Raw genomic sequence first — 16,717 nt, 5'->3', positions numbered from 1 at the left:
TATAATAAAAATAAACAAAATCACAGTTTAATATTATTTTTTAAAAGATATTTGACGTTTTTCACAAAGCGAGTCATCAAAATTTGGATGAATATATTGAGCCAATGCAATTTTTAAAATTGATGATAAATGTTGATCGGTTAACCTCGACCTTTCTGAATTTTTGTTATTTTTCATTAAAGAAAATAGTTGCTCGCATAAATAAGTGTTTCCGAACATAGCCGGTATATGGGTAACAAACAATAACATTTTAGGAAACCGATCTACAGATAAATATGTATAAAAACCTGGAATTCCAACATCCACATATTTTTGCTTCAGCAAATTATCACATTGGATTTCAATTAATTCCATTTGTAAGTTTTCATCAACAGTTTCAATATCGATAGATAGAGGCAAAGTAAAAAGACGAAATTATAATTCACAGCTTTTAAAATCAGAAAATCTTCGATCGAATTCCATTTCTAACAATTTAATTTGGTGAGCATATTCTGTAAATTTTAATTTAGGTGATTTAAGCAATAGATATTGACAGCTTTCAAAGTGAGACAGGTTTTCTTTTTCTATTTGTTTTCGCCAAAGTGATAATTTTTGTTTGAAAGCGTTAATATTATAAAATAGCGTTGTAACAACATGATTTTTGCCTCGAAGCTTAAGATTAAGTTGAGTAAGATGACTCGTAATATCAACCGAGAAAGCCAGGTCCTTTATCCATTGTCCATTTTTTAATTAAGCACATTCATAATTTTTTGTTTCCAAGAAAATTGTGATTTCGTCCAGCAATGTAAAGAATCGTTTTAGCACTTAATGACTCGAAAGCCAACGAACTTCCGTATAATATAGTAGATCGGTGTATTCACATTCTATATCTTCCAGAAATGAAGCAAATTGACGATTATTAAGTCCACGTGCTCGAATATAATTTACAATTTTGGTGACTATTTTTAAAACATGTCCGATATTTAAAACTTTGGAGCGCAGTACTTGCCGGTGAATAATACAATGAAAATGTTCAAAATTATTATTACCACTGTTTGCATGTTTCTTTTAATTATGCAACAACTCCTTTAGTAATACCGGTTGTGGTAGGTGCACCATCAGTTGCGAGACAAACCAACTTTTCCAATGGTAACTTATACTTCTTCAAAACTTCCATAAGTGTATCAAAAATATCAGCTCCGGTGGTTGTATTATGCATAGGAATGATTTCCAAAAGTTCTTCACTTATTTTTAAATTAACATTGCATCCGCGAATAAAAACGGCCAGCTGAGCGATATTTCAAATATCCGTACTTTCGTCAATTGCAATAGAGTACGCTTGAAATGTTGATATTGTTGAATTATGCTGATTTCTCAAATTATCAGCTATTTCATCAACTCTGCTAGCTACAGTATTTCAACTTAAACTTACATTTAAATTTTTTTTTTGTTCTGGACATAATACTTCCGCCGCTTTAATTAAGCATTCACTAATAAATTCCACTTTGGTAAATGGTTTCGATCTGCTTGCGATTAAATGTGATAATATATAACTAACTATTACAGCAGCTGTATTGTCTTCAACAAATTTAGTGAATATACTTTGTTGTTTTTGAAGAAGTGATTTCAATTCCGACAATTTGTCTTCACGAAGTTTTGCAATGTATCGGTCATAGTTTCTTTTATGATTTCTTTTATGATCTTAGGAACTAAAATAGAGTTTTTACATATCAAGCATAATATTTTATTCTTGTTTTGAACACAAAAATATTGCAATTCCCATTTTTCTTGAAAATTACGATGTTCCTCTTCAATTGACCTTTTCTTACTCATTGTTCTTGAAGTTAGTCAAATTTGAAATACCTCTTTTCAAATTAAACAAAACATTTATGACAACTATTTGACGTTACATGAACTTACAAGGTTTACGAAATTTACAAATCACAAAAATTACGACGTTTACAAAGTAGATTCACACAAACAGTCAAAGTTCCAAAAGTCACCATTCCTAGATCCGTTGAAAAGACACCTTGCGACGTATACTTCGGATACAGTTACTCGGAACACTCCTCCTGTCACTTGTCATGCCAATAGTAGATGAAACACCTTACGGTAGAGCACACAAATGTTCGCCTTGAAGTTCCAGCAAAAACTTGACTTTGGCCCCAAAACCTTTCCTTTTATATGGATTGTAGCAATCGCTGATGGACCGATCAGCGCGTAGCAGTCTTCCACGATGTTCGCCAGCCAATCATCATTTTTAGATTCAAAGCCGCGGCCGTTATCCAACCGTCTTTCGTAGCGTCGACCAATTTGAATTGGTTGAACGAAATACGAAACGAACAAACACAAAAAGGGCAGGAATCGTACAGTTCAAAAAGTTCAAACTTTCCACTTCAAGGGTCAAAGCTTGATATTTAAAAATTTTTAAAAAGTCTCAGGGGGCCGCAACCCATGTGTTGGCGGGCCGCGTGTTTGACATGCCTGCCGTAGTCCAACATCATGGTTTGCAGACTTTACCACAAGATAGCGGTACTAACAACTATGATGCCATCTGCATGAGAGCATTAAAAAAGTATGATAACTTTCTTATTTTTTGTCTCCGGTCCAAAAGTAGGGTACTATTGAACTCATCTTGGTCCCAAGTTCAAATATATACTCAAAGTCCCAAAATTCCATAGGTGGTAATCTATAGTACAGCCAAAAATAGACAGAGTTGCTATGAAGTTAATGAAGAATAAAAAACAATTAGTGTTATAAAATCAATGCTGGATTAATGCTTATTGTCATAATCTGTCAGTAGATCATTCCACTTTTAAGGAGTCTGTCACAAAACTGCCTGAACAGGCCTATCACAGTAATAAGGAGGAAAGTTCTCTAACTTAAGAGAATGAATGATAATGTAGGTGAAAAGCTCAAATTAGAAGCAGTTATAGTCATATCAAAATGTAAGTCTGATTCTCAGATGCAGCTGGCTGACCAAACAACAAATTAAAACCAATTTTATGTGCTAACAACAAAAAATTAGGTCAAAATATGTTAAAAAGATCAAACAATTTTCAAGCAGCTAAGCCAAGCCAATCCAAACTATGCCTTAGAACATTCAAGACTGAAGATCTCATTGTCCCTAATGAAGTCTGTAAACTTTTCTTGAAGGGGAATAGGCTATATTCTAAAACGGGCAATCACTATGAACCTCACGAACAGATGATCAAAGTTGGATAAAGCATGAAGGCTTTACTAATTCCCAGCAAGCACTTAAATATGGACAATAGCAGAAGTTAGTGAAGTATGAAGTACCAATGAGCTCCACTTTGAAATACCCAATTATTCCTAAAATTCTGTATTGTTTCCAAAGACTCACAAACCAGAATGGCCAGTCGCCCAATTGTTGAGAAGCCATTTTCATCCATCATCGGAAATAAAATAGAGCGGAATGAAAAAAAATCTGGCCTTTCTAATTAGAACTTACCTATCCAAGAATCCCTGTGATGGATAATCCATATCAAATAGTTAAATAAAAGTTAATGATATATCCCAGTGTGGGCTGTTATAGACCCCAATTATAAGAATTTGTTTCCATCATTAGAACTAGAAGCTATTTATACCTTGATATTATGTCTAATTTATTATACATTTCAATGAGGAGAATATTGGACTATGCGCATAGTGTTGTATATTCATCCTATTTTTGTTTGGCTGAAAATTTTATTCCAAACAAGAGGAGCTCAAATCATTTCCCCTATGACCAATGAATTTGCAGAATTATGTTTTATGTTTGTCAAAAATTGGTTGTTCAGACATGCAAGTATATTACATCTATGTACTGCAGTGATTTTCAACTGGTGTGCTACGAGAGGATTGTAGGTGTGCCATGAAAATTTTTGAAAGTTATTAAATAAATTATTTTTGAAAGAATCCCAAAGAACAATAAGTATAGATGTCAAAATTAAAACCATGTTTTTATTATATTAAAATAGAGCTGGAAATCAAAAAGTGTTTTTCATTACATAGGACTTAGTTACAAACAACAACAGATGATCCAGAGATGTGAAGAGAGGGATTTACAAGATCAGTTTCCACATGTAAGCAGCAGTCAGTCCAGTCATACATAGTAGTACTTTTTGCACTTTGAAAACCAGGATAGACAGGCACAAAATGACCTGAGAAAGGGGAATGCAAAGATGGAAATAGCAGGGAAAGTAATGACTAACAAGTCCACCACATATGCCTAGATGGCTAAAGCTAAAATGAATGTTCCTGAAACAGAGAACTTATCAATAAGAACCACTGAGAAACTGGACATGGCTACAATGATCAAATTCCCTTCTGAATATACAATGACTGCTGACTTTGATCTCTGGGGTCTGGCTACTCTTGTCCAAGGGGGAAAATATTAGGCTGACAATGTATGTAACTTCTACTTATGGTGTGGCATCCTTTTTCTATATAATTTTTATTATGTTTATTTTGTTAGTGGATTTATTTTTACTATATATAAGTTTATTTCCTGTCCATCAAAAACAAATATGGTCTTTGTTTCAATATTACTAGCATGCTTAGAATTAAACTTCAAGTTGTTGTCCTTGTCTTTTAAAGAACTTTTGAAAGTGTGTATTTTATAAATTGCACTATAAAGCTATTGTCCATTATCTGTAATGTTGTTGCCAGTCACACTTCTTATATTCATCCCAATGTGTTGTGAAGTTAGGTCATTTAATAAACAAACAAATGAAACCTAATCTCCAGCACCCTTTTTTTACAGCGTTAAACAGGCATTGTCAGTAGCCAAACAACGTCTGTTTAACACGGTTGCAAATGCATGCTTTCGTGTAAAATTGTGCCGAAGATAGGTTTCATTCGCTCCATTTATTAAGCATAACCACTTTTGAGTAGTCGAATATAGTGTCATTTAATTTACACCAAACAGTTTACAACTGTCTTAACTAAAATATACGGCAACAAAACATAGAACTCATCCTCAGTTATTAGAAGTGGAGGGCATGATTGTGTAATATAAATGTAAAAACACTCCACCTCTATATTGTTCAGGATTGTAAGAGTTAATTTCATTCATTAATGTTACTTGTATAGAAATATATTAAATTCTGTTTTGACAGTATCATAAATCGATTTATTAATATAATGTTTCATTAAAAAAGGGAGTTAATTTCCCGGGAATTACACTAAATGCATCAATTTCAAAACGAAAACTAAACGTGACGATTAAAAAAATTCAAATAATTAAATACGAAATAAGCACGTTGCCTAACGTACAAATTTGTAATTATGTACGGAATTGCGAAAGGATTTATTAATATTTACGAAATAATTTTCAAAAACGTCGGACGAAAAATCCACTCGACATATCTAACACAGAATCGGTTAAAGGCGGGAAATCCAAAGTTAGGCTTAAAATGGCAGCACTAAAAGTCATTACGCGACTTAAATACACGCAATAAATTATATTATACGTCACCGTTACGGAAGAAACTCACCCGAATCCTTATCTGTCATTTTATACGTGTTATTATCTTAATAAAATTGTATAATTAAAAAAAAAAACCAAAATTCTTCTCAAACCAGACGATGTACAAAACACCGGCAAAACCGGATGCTATTGCGCATGTACGAAAACTAAACGAGAACGAAAATTTAATCGTCTGGATAAATATATATTTATCGACGTAAATAATTTTATAATTTCTTAAAAGTAGTAAATTAATATTACGATTGGAATTCGATTTATTAAAAAATATATTAATGAATGTAATGATTTATTTTTATTAACTTTCCGATTTAAAAAAAAAATTATCATTTTCAAAATGACGTCAGATGCCGTCATGGCTGACGGTCCAGATGAAAACGAATGATAGTTTCGATACTTATTACATCGCTGATCGGAAGATGAGACGTTTTATTCTGCTTCCGGCGATTTATGGTTAAGCTATAGGTAATTATGTTTTATTTTAATAATACACAAATGAAGAATATTTCGATACGTGTCGATGATTATTTTTTACATAAGTTAACATTCAGGCATAAGCCTAGAATATATGGCAAAATATTTAGTTATTTTTCAGGTAGAAATTATTGATTTATAAAAATTTGTGTGTTCTATTATGAGTTTTACACGTTAACATTCAGTAGTGTTGTAATTGATTTATTTACATACGAGTTTATTTTAGTATATGTGTCAGTTAATGAACAACCTTCAGAAAATGTATTTAATATCACTGATATATCCTTTTATTATTATATTTAAAAATTCTTTTTTAACTTGACAAATATATTCATATGTACACAATAATATGTTGAAAAATATTTTAAATAATAATGATAATAACAATACAAAATATTCTCCACCTAGTGTTTATTTTGTTAAACTTTCTGGTGTTTAAAACACTATGAACATATAAAAGTCTTCTTGTTAATGGGAAATTTTAAGAATTTCACAATTATTTGTTGTATTTAGGAAGGAAAATGCTTGTGTAATTCTTTTTAATGGAACTTGTTATGCAAACAAACTTAAATTATAAGTAATAACGAAAAATTATACATTTCTTTTGGCATTATTATTATTATTATTAACAGGTGTTTGGGTGTAGTGTTTTAATAAGTATCGGTTTGATTAGGATAAAGCTGAATAAATGAAATGAAAATGATTATCTACCATATGCAAAACAGCTCGTGTTCGAAATGATGGATTTTTTTTTTCACTTCTTTGCTCGAATAACATAGTAAAGTTCTTTTCTTCTTATTGTTACAATATATCCATAGTTATATGAATAATGTGTGACTGTTTGATGAAGGTGTTAAAGTTTACTTGAGTTTATTGAGTAATTTATAGAAGGTTTTTTTGAGCTTCCGAAAAGTCTGTTTTAGAAGTGAGGTTTGTGCATAGATTGATTCATTTATGCAAAGTATTAACAATATTGTGTGTGTTATTTACTTTAAATTAGTTTTTATTAAAAAGAATGATTAATTTTATAGTTATTGGCAAATGATAGAAAATCCTTTAGTTCTTTGATTCATTTGTAAAAGAATTTTGATCAAAAAACAAAAATATATATGTATTGACTGAATTTTTTTTAATCTTAATTTAAAACTATGTGACATAACCAGATTTAAAATCAAAATGTAAGTCTAATTCTCAGTTCCATCCAAAGAAACACACTACGTCTGTCAAATTATGTAGCAAAAAGGCATTATTAGAAACACTATGTAAAGAAACACACTAATACAAATTAAGGAATAGCTGATGTATTTTAAGTCTCTAGTTATATATTGTAATTGATTATGACATTTAGAGTGATAGTGGTAAGTTCTAATTTTGCTAATAACAGTCAAGAGCTTCCTAATAAGTAGGTGTAGGCCTATTTCAGTTTTTACGTAATATTACTGGAAAATTAATTTCTGTTGTTGAATTACTACAAAGATATTTTTCATAATATTGTTTTTATTACATGTTTAATTAAGTGTCTTAATGTATTTATCTCTCTCAAAATTTTCAAACTTTCAGTTTATTATTGGCTATATTTTAAATGTTCATTTTCACTTTAAATTTCTTCTATTGCATTTGTTTAAATTTAATATGTATGGAATCTTATTTCAAATTACCAGGTAAAAAATTGTTCCACAGAATATTATGTTAAAGGATATTTGATTATTACTGAAAAATTTAAGTTAGATAGATGTGTTAAGTTCAAAATCAGTCTGCTAAGTATCTTTGTTGTTGTTCCTGTATATTGTTATAAGAAGTAATATTGTTGACTCCATTAATTAATACAGTTTTTTTTATATTTATTTTATACCAATACTCAATACTTATTTTTAATTAGTGTTATGACAGAAAGGTGTTATCAAGTTCTTATATATATTAAAGTTCCAGTTTAGTACAGTATATAACTTATAACTTGTGTTATGACATACCTTGATGCACAGAAAGAACTGTTGGTCGACATTGGATTTAAAGTTTTAATTAATATTGAAATATGGTGTATTAATATATCTTTAACTAAAAGTAACTTCCAAAATCAAAAATATTTTATTGGAATTAAATACAAAAACATTTCTCATCCTTTATCATTTCTCATTATAATGTAATTAATCATAAGAATATTAAAAAATATATTAAATACAATAGTAGTTAAAGAAGCATTAAGTATAATTTTCTCAAACATTTTATCGGCAAAAATATAACTTCTATAACTTTCCAAATAACCTTTTCCGATAAAGAGGTTAAAGATGAGCTCTAGGGCTCGAAAATACTCAGATAATTATAGCATATAATGTTTAATATATTTGCTAAATTATTTGGATAGATAGAAGCCAATAAATTACATTGTATTTTTAAGTTCTATATAGGTCAGTAATTCTCAAAGTTATTGATTTGTGGACTATTTAAAATGAATTGCAGACTACCTTTGCTACTGTCCACTTCTTATCCTGTAAATATCGCCTTAAATAATTTTGTCTATCATCTATCTGATAATCTAATGTGAGAGAGATATGTAATATTGAAAATGCATACTTTTCTCTGACTAAACGGCATAGAACTGCATTTTGGAAAAATGACTAGGTCAGCCTGCAAGACCACCTGACACATGCATTTGAACCACATATGGTTCACTGACCATACTTTGTAAACCAATTATGTATGTAACACCAACCAGGAAATTTTTATTTTGAGAAGGAATTTGGAATTTGATACTTATAATTTATTCCGAAAAACTTTGAAGCAATTAGAGTGTCTTGAAAAAAGCTATAATGCTAAAATTACTATGTATAGAATTTCAATCTGACAGAAATGGTAGAAACAAAATTTTGTACCCTTGAGTCATTTTAAATCCAAAGTTAAACAATCCAAAATTTACTTATGATTCATAATTTTATTATTATTTAGATTTAACAAGTTAAAAACCTTTCCAAAGATAGCACTCTTCATTTAATATTTTGGAAATTTTCACTTGAACTATAATTATCAAGTTAAATATAATCAGAATAACAGAGTTACCGTATTTTACAGACTATAAGACGCACTTTTTTCTTCGAAAAATTGCCTCCAAAATTCAGGTGCATCTTATAGTCCATAGCGTCTTATAGGCATTTTAAAAAAAAATTGCTTAAAAATTAAGGTGCGTCATATAGTCCGTAGTGTCTTATAGTCCGTAAAATACGGTAAATGAAATCATCGAACTTTTTAATACAAAATTATTTACGGCTAGCAATAATTTATTTTCCATTCTAAAATTGTTTAATAATGGAATACTTAGATGAGGGAGTCACATCAAAAATAATAATGTTTCCCTGAAATGTAAATATTATTTAAAACTAGATTTTAAGAAATTTTTTTTTTCTTTTGAATAATTAAATTTATTCACAATTCGTAAAATTGAGTAACTCGACATTATAGAATTTTTCCCTCTAAATAAATTTGCAGTAGGCTACATTCTTAAAAGTAACAAAGCATATAAACTAATATAATAAACAAAAATGTTATCTATTAAATTGAGTAGATAATAGCTTAAGGTTATGTATGTGTTGGAAAATTTTTTAATTTTTATTACAGTATTGGTGATTGACTGAAATCATTGTGATAGTTGATTTAGAAAAATTAAATTTTCACAATTTAATATCTGTAATAGAAACGTTCATATTAAATTTCAGTTTATCTATACAGAAGTGATAGTTGTAAATACATGCAAATAGTCAGAAACTTGTCTATCAGGTATTTTTACTTGATATAGCTAAATAACTACTCAGCTTGATATTAGATAATGACATTTTTATTGCATTAGGAACAACTAGAAAAAGATAGTTTATTTATATATACTGTGTGTATGTTTTACATATACTCATACAAGGAAAATTATCTATTTACAACATTTCATCTATATATATAAAAACGAATGTATGTCTGTCTGTGTGTGTGTCTGTCCTTCATGCATTACCACACTATTTATCCGATTGCCATGAAACTTTGGGAAGTTGTTTAATACACTCCCGCGAAGGTTTGTGGCATATGTGAAGACCACTATTTCCCCCCTTTCAAAAATATATTTATATATGGATTAAGGCTTTCATGTCCAACAGATGGCGCTAACTTCTGACGACCTAAGTTGGCTTTTCTGTGAGGCATTATGCTTTTCTGTTAGAATGGACTAAAGCAGATCATTTTCTATCTATCTATATAAATAAAATATAACGTTCATTTGTTCCTACCGATTCCTTTTGAATTTTGACACAACGTTGCATTCGAATACGCAAGTGTTTGTATATAATATACACGTCTAAATTCCCCCTACTGGGGGAGATGGACGGGATTAAGGCTTACCGTGAAGAACTCGGCTTCTATTTATACTATTTTACATGCGGTTTTTTGCGTTTTTAATTGCGTTTTAATAGGTTACGTCAACAGAATATACACTAAAAAGGGATTTTTCGATATTTCCTTGCGACGGAGAGGGACAGGATTAAGGCTTACTGTGAAGAACTCCGACTTTTATTATACTATTTTGCATGCAGTTTTTTGCGTTTTTAATTGCGTTTTAATAGGTTACGTCAACAGAATATACACTAAAAAGGGATTTTTCGATATTTTTCAGCGGGGAAAGGGACAGGATTAAGGCTTACTGTGAAGAACTCGGCTTCTATTTATACTAATTTGCATGCGGTTTTATGCGTTTTTAATTACGTTTTAATAGGTTACGTCAACAGAATATACACTAAAAAGGGATTTTTCGATATTTTTCAGCGGGGAAAGGGACAGGATTAAGGCTTACTGTGAAGAACTCTGCTTCTATTTATACTAATTTGCATGCGGTTTTTTGTGTTTTTAATTGCGTTTTAATAGGTTACGTCAACAGAATATACACTAAAAAGGGATTTTTCGATATTCCCCAGCGGGGAAAGGGACAGGATTAAGGCTTACTGTGAAGAACTCAACTTTTATTATACTACTTTAGATGCGTGTTTGATTGCGTTTTAATAGGGTACGTCAAGAGAATGTACACTAAGAAGGGATTTTTTGAAATTCCCCCCACGGGGGAGGTGTTATACATTTATAATAGATACATTTTGAGCCACAGCAACGCGTGGCCGGGTCTGCTAGTTTACAATAAACAATGAATAATAATTTAATACAATTTAAGAATATGAACAAAATTAAAAGATTAAAAAACTTATATTAAAGAATTCTTGAAAAATTTAAATAGTTTCAAAATATATATACTACTATTGAAAATAGCTCAACAAAAACTAAACAATAACTCAACATATCCAGAGAAGTAGTAGTAAAGGATGTAATAATCTATTGTGTCAGCGTCCATATACAAGGTTTGATTTCTTCCTCTTGTTTAACACTATTTTGTTTTTTTCTCACTCTGATCAGACAATAGAAGAAACAAAATTTTTAATGATGACTATATTTAAGCAATTTTACTTCATTTAAATAACAGATAACAATCATAATATTTATATTAAAACTTAATTAAATTTTCGTTCTCATCCACTTAAATATACAATAAGACAACTTAGGATTAGTGTACTGAATATTACTTTAAAATGTCAATAAATCTGAAATAAATTCTCAAATTTAGTTGCAAGTACTTAATACTAAAATGGTCTGAAATAATTTTCATTTATTCAAATTTAATTCAAAATTAATACAAATGAAATTATTAGTTGGCTCCATTAACTATAATTAAAATTAATTTTGAGCAAATATAAATATAAACTATGTAAATTTCTTTAAATATGTTTAATAGAATAGATGTTTATGCATTGAGAAATGTTTCAAATGTATTTTTACCAGTCTGTGTGTCTGCTACATGAATTGCTCAGGTCATTATTATTGAAATCTTTGAACTGTTACAAATTGGGTTGATATTGTGAGATCTGGCATTCGTGTTGTATGATTGTTATGAATTAATTCTTGATGAGCTAGTTTCATAATGAAGTTTAAATAAATTGTATAGCAATTATCTATGTATTTTATTCTTTCTTTAAACAAACAAAACAAAAAAAATAAAATGTCTAAAAGTAAGAATTGTCTAGTCTGCACTACCGGAAGACTAAAACTGGATGACTATAATAAAATAAATAACAACCATTAATCTAGCAATTTAAATTATAAATAAGTGTTAAATTATGTGTTTTTATTAGTCCCAATTAATCATTGAATTTAACCATAGATGTAAGTTTAATTGAACTTATTTATCTGAGGGTTTTATTCTTAAATTTTGAATCTGATGTTGATAGTTACTTTAATTTGAGTTACTAAATTAAAGATGGTGGTTTATTCTATATTTAGATATTTTTTATTTTACTTTACATTACGATAGCATTCCACAATTAAATTTAAAGCACATTGTTTTTAGTTTAAAATAGCATATCTTATGAAGATTGTTATAAACATATGTATGATTTTATTAGTGATCTAGTGAATTTTTTGAGTTTTATATTTTCTTATTTGAGGTTCATTATTCAGTAATGAAAGAAAGATTAGGTAAAAGTATTATTTTAGTTGATTTGAAACAAATTATATGATTTAAACCAATCATTGTGATGAAATCAAATAGCAAAAAAGAAGGTAGAGAAATTGGATTTTTTTAATAAATAACAATAATAATAATAATAATAAATTCTGCATTATTAAGTTATTAAAATTATAATATAGAGTTAATTTGCAAATAATAATAATTTATTTTATTTGTTACTGTATTACTTCACTTACAACTAATTTGATTAGGAAATTAAATAGTAGTACTCTTATTATTGATAACCTTGTAAAATCTTGTTTGTTAATTAAAACACAACAATGATGATCAATATTTTATTACTAGATAATCTTGAAAATGAAATTAAAGTTTTGAAAATTGAATTTAAAATAATTTGTGCTGAAATTTTAAACTTTAATTATATTATAATGAACAAATAGATGAATTCTAATAAATCCATTTCATTATTTGAAGTGATATTTTATATAGTTTAATTTCAATCTAATAGTTTATTTATTAAATTTAAAACATTTCTTTACAGATTAAATGAGTGTATTTATTTGTAAGTAAATAATACCAAAATTATAAATTTCCCAATGTATAAATTCTGTCTACAAAGAAAGAAAATGACTTGTTGGTACAATATTAAGTCTAAGACAAAAAATAATGCTAAATAAATCATAAAAGACAATTATCAGCTGGGATTAAATTTTTTCAAGATCCAAATGTCTTGTTATCTGAGCATTCATTTTAAAAATAATGTAAAAAAGAATTAAATGGATAACAATTTTTACATTTCAATATGTTAGTCTGTTCAAATTCATTTTATATTTAAAATGGATATTCAATTCAATGACAGTCCAATCTTGAAAAATATTTAATTATAGATATCAGTGACTTCTATAACTTAGCAATTTTCTTTTGTCTATGGATGGGATTAAATCAATATCCATTGAAAACATGCCAAATGTTCTAACTAGCCAACACAAAAACAAAGTAGATGGATGTCTCAGTAACTTGGTTGGACATTCAGCATATGAAAAGGCATTGATTTTAAACAAAAACAAAACCCTTTACTAGTGGTTGCTCTGAAAAATTTTTAAAAAATTGCCAGCTATTTTGTCAGTTTATTTTTTTTGCCACTTCAAATTATTTATCACCAACAGTTTTACTTACTAATTAATGCAGGTTCTGGTAACCTTATCAGTTTGGCATCTGGAAAGCAAAAGTAACATGTTAACTAAGCTGAGACTTGGGAATCATTTTTGAATAACTTTTCAATGAGTAATTCCAAATAATACATTTGATCACAATGTTTAAACAGTGATCAAATAGTCTACTGAAAAAGATCAAAGTGAAAGCATGTCACCACAAAAAATTCCCTAAATTTTCTGTCAGTCTATAAAATATCCTCAATCTGGAAACTGGGCAGCATTGCTCAAAAACTGCCATCGGTTCTCAATGTCACTTCCTGCCTGAACTTGTCGCATGATGTCATGAAATTACTAGATGTATGGTGCACAGGAGCTAAACATTCTGCTGTTTCTCCTGAAGTGTACTTTGTGATTCAATTTCACACTGAATGTTGAAATAAGCAGACTAAGTTTTTTTGCCACTTTAATAAAAATATTGCCAAGCAACAATTTTGATACTATTTACAGAAACTCAAACTATATTTTTCTGTCTGGATCTTTTTTATTGAGTGAATGTGTGGTTTATATATTAGGATTTGCATTTGGTAATCATTATTCATTAATTTTTTAAATACTGGTATATCAGTGATGTCACTGTAGGAGGGGACCCGGACTGCACTGGGTGACACTATCGTAGAGATGAAGCTAAAATGACACTATAAAATTTTTTGAAGCGTTTCAGCAGTCTGAATCTAATCTCCTTCTGAACCTTGTAATGCATTCCAGTCAGAGCTGTCATTATCAAATAACAATAAAAAATACAAAATTATTTTACATTTTACAAATGTAATACATATAGGCTAAGTGTGTGAGGTAAAGGTTAATTTTAATTTTGCTAGTTGTCATATTAGTTTTATTATTGATTCAGATAGTAATATATGAAAATAACAATTTGAGTAATATTAGTATGTACGAAAAACATTAAGGATTCTATATGGTCTGGTACAATCTATGGAAATCTATAGAAATCTATGGAAGTGACATCATGATTTACCATGCTGCGTGACACCAACCCTAGTAACACCACATCTTACATTTTTACAATAATTTTAATATATCATATCTTAATCTGAATGCCATACAACACATGTCGATGTTATTTGCAAAAGGTCAAATGCTTTAAAAAAGATTATTTAGCTTTAACCTTTGAACTTTTTACTGGATATGTAATATAACTTTTACATCTAGATAATTACATCCCAATACAAACACGTGACAACTGACATTTTGTTTTGCATTTTAAATTAGTATGTTCCATCATATGTTCTATTCTGATATACATTTCTGAATAAGTTCTTTAACTTGAGGAATGATTACTTAAAAGCAATTGAAAACATTTGTTTCTCTCCAACATTATGTTTCACAAGCTGGATTCTTGGTTATGTATTTTGAATATTATTTAATGTTTAGTGCATTTATTATTTAGAATTGATAAAGTTCTTGTTGATTAATTATTATGCCTTCAAATTAAAATTCTTGTTGATTATATTAAAAAGAATTTAGTGTGTCATTATCAATTGTTAATTTTTGATTTAAACTACAAAGAATTCAATATAATTTAGAATGATTCTGAATTTTTAAATTTTTGGAGTGAATTTTGTTTTTTTGGATGGATAGTTTCATTGGTTTTGGTTTTGGTTCTGATAATGATATTGGAGGCTTGAAAATTCTAGGAACAGAGTAAGAATTTTTTAAATTTTGTTTAATAAAGTAGATATTTTAAAGAAACTAAGTGATTATCAACATAGATATGTTAATCATATAAAAAAAACTAAGCCTGAATTATTATAGAAATAATCAAATAATATGGCCAAAATAATTCTTGAACTAGAACTTGGCTAATGAACTAAATAAATACAGCAAAGCAGTGTCAAAAATTCAGATTTGACCATTGAAAAAGAAATTAATTTTTTTAATGAGTAACTTCATTATTACTGTTCTGTTAGCCTTGTGGTGTTCTAACATTCATTCATAATCCATAATTTTGAAATTATGATTAGTGTATCTTTTGTTTAAATTTAAGGATTCAATAAATTATATTTTGAGTTTTTGTAAGTATTGTTACATTTCTTGTGAAATACTGGCTTGAACTGAAAATATGTAAACTTGAATTACAGTGTATTTGGATTTTGCAGTACTTAAAATGCTAATTTACACATATGTTTGATAATCTGGTCAAATTGAAAATTCTGTATTATGTAATTTGGACTAAAAGTAGAGAGATATAAACATTGGGCTTCAAGATGTTTATATATTTGTGTGTGTGTGTGTGTGTGTGTATATATATATATATATATATATATATTTATTTACCATGAGGGGGTAAAGCTATAGCTAGCTGAGCATCACAGTGGGTGGATGTTGGGATCATTCTCAGTCAGCACTGTAAATAACTGTGTGGTTATATCTGAGTTAAATATTCTGGAAGCAGAGGGTCAGATGGAGGTCCAAGTAGCATAACTGGCAATGCATCTGCACAGTAGGCAGCAGTTTTGGGTTCAAGTCCCACTTTGAGCCAATTCTTTTCTTCCAGAATATTCTAAATTATTTAATAAATATTAATTTAATTATAATTATTAAATTTAATAAGAGATGGTTCCTAACACCTACCTCTAGTATCAGATTATTAAGAATTTAATTAATAGTAGTGGTAAAATACCCAATTCAATACTGGATTTTTTAAAGGTAGACAGACTGCTGTCTTGTATTAAATTTAATAATTAGAAATAAACTAATTAATTTAGACTATTCTGGAAGAAAAGATTGATTGGAACAGAACTTGAACCTGCAACTTTTGTTTATTACGCAGATGCTTTGTCAGTTTTCTTCTAGAATAATATAAAAAAAAATCTATTTTATCTTTTAAAATAGAATTTATATTTTACTCAGGTTATTTTTCTCTCTCAAAATTTGATTATTGTAAATGATATTGCAACTAAATATAATTTTCTTTCATGTTTGTTTCTACGAACATATGCTACTATAAAATTATGAAAATGTCACAAAAATCTTTACATAAATAAATATAAAATTAATATTCGTAAT

General features: G+C 28.7%; 2 protein-coding genes across 3 annotated transcripts in view; one reads left to right on the top strand and one right to left on the bottom strand.

The window, feature by feature from the left end:
- The window catches only part of LOC136988994 (chromatin assembly factor 1 p55 subunit), a 40,992-nt gene extending 35,394 nt beyond the window's left edge, over window positions 1–5,598 (bottom strand). Inside the window, exon 1 of the mRNA XM_067287015.1 lies at window positions 5,478–5,598. Within this exon, the coding sequence (XP_067143116.1) occupies window positions 5,478–5,496 (19 nt within the window). The 5' untranslated portion in view covers window positions 5,497–5,598. The remainder of the gene's footprint in view (window positions 1–5,477) is intronic.
- Window positions 5,599–5,808: 210 nt separating this feature from the next.
- Reps (RALBP1 associated Eps domain containing) overlaps window positions 5,809–16,717 on the top strand; it is a 58,733-nt gene continuing 47,824 nt past the window's right edge. For both annotated transcript variants that reach the window (XM_067286894.1, XM_067286885.1), the window contains exon 1: window positions 5,809–5,932. The gene's annotated coding sequence lies outside the window, so the exon portion shown is untranslated. The remainder of the gene's footprint in view (window positions 5,933–16,717) is intronic.

This window comes from Centruroides vittatus, unplaced genomic scaffold (genome assembly GCF_030686945.1).
Source record: "Centruroides vittatus isolate TY-2023 unplaced genomic scaffold, ASM3068694v2 contig_1276, whole genome shotgun sequence".
In the NCBI taxonomy this organism is placed as follows: domain Eukaryota; kingdom Metazoa; phylum Arthropoda; class Arachnida; order Scorpiones; family Buthidae; genus Centruroides; species Centruroides vittatus.
This window is presented reverse-complemented; position numbering and strand designations above follow the sequence as displayed.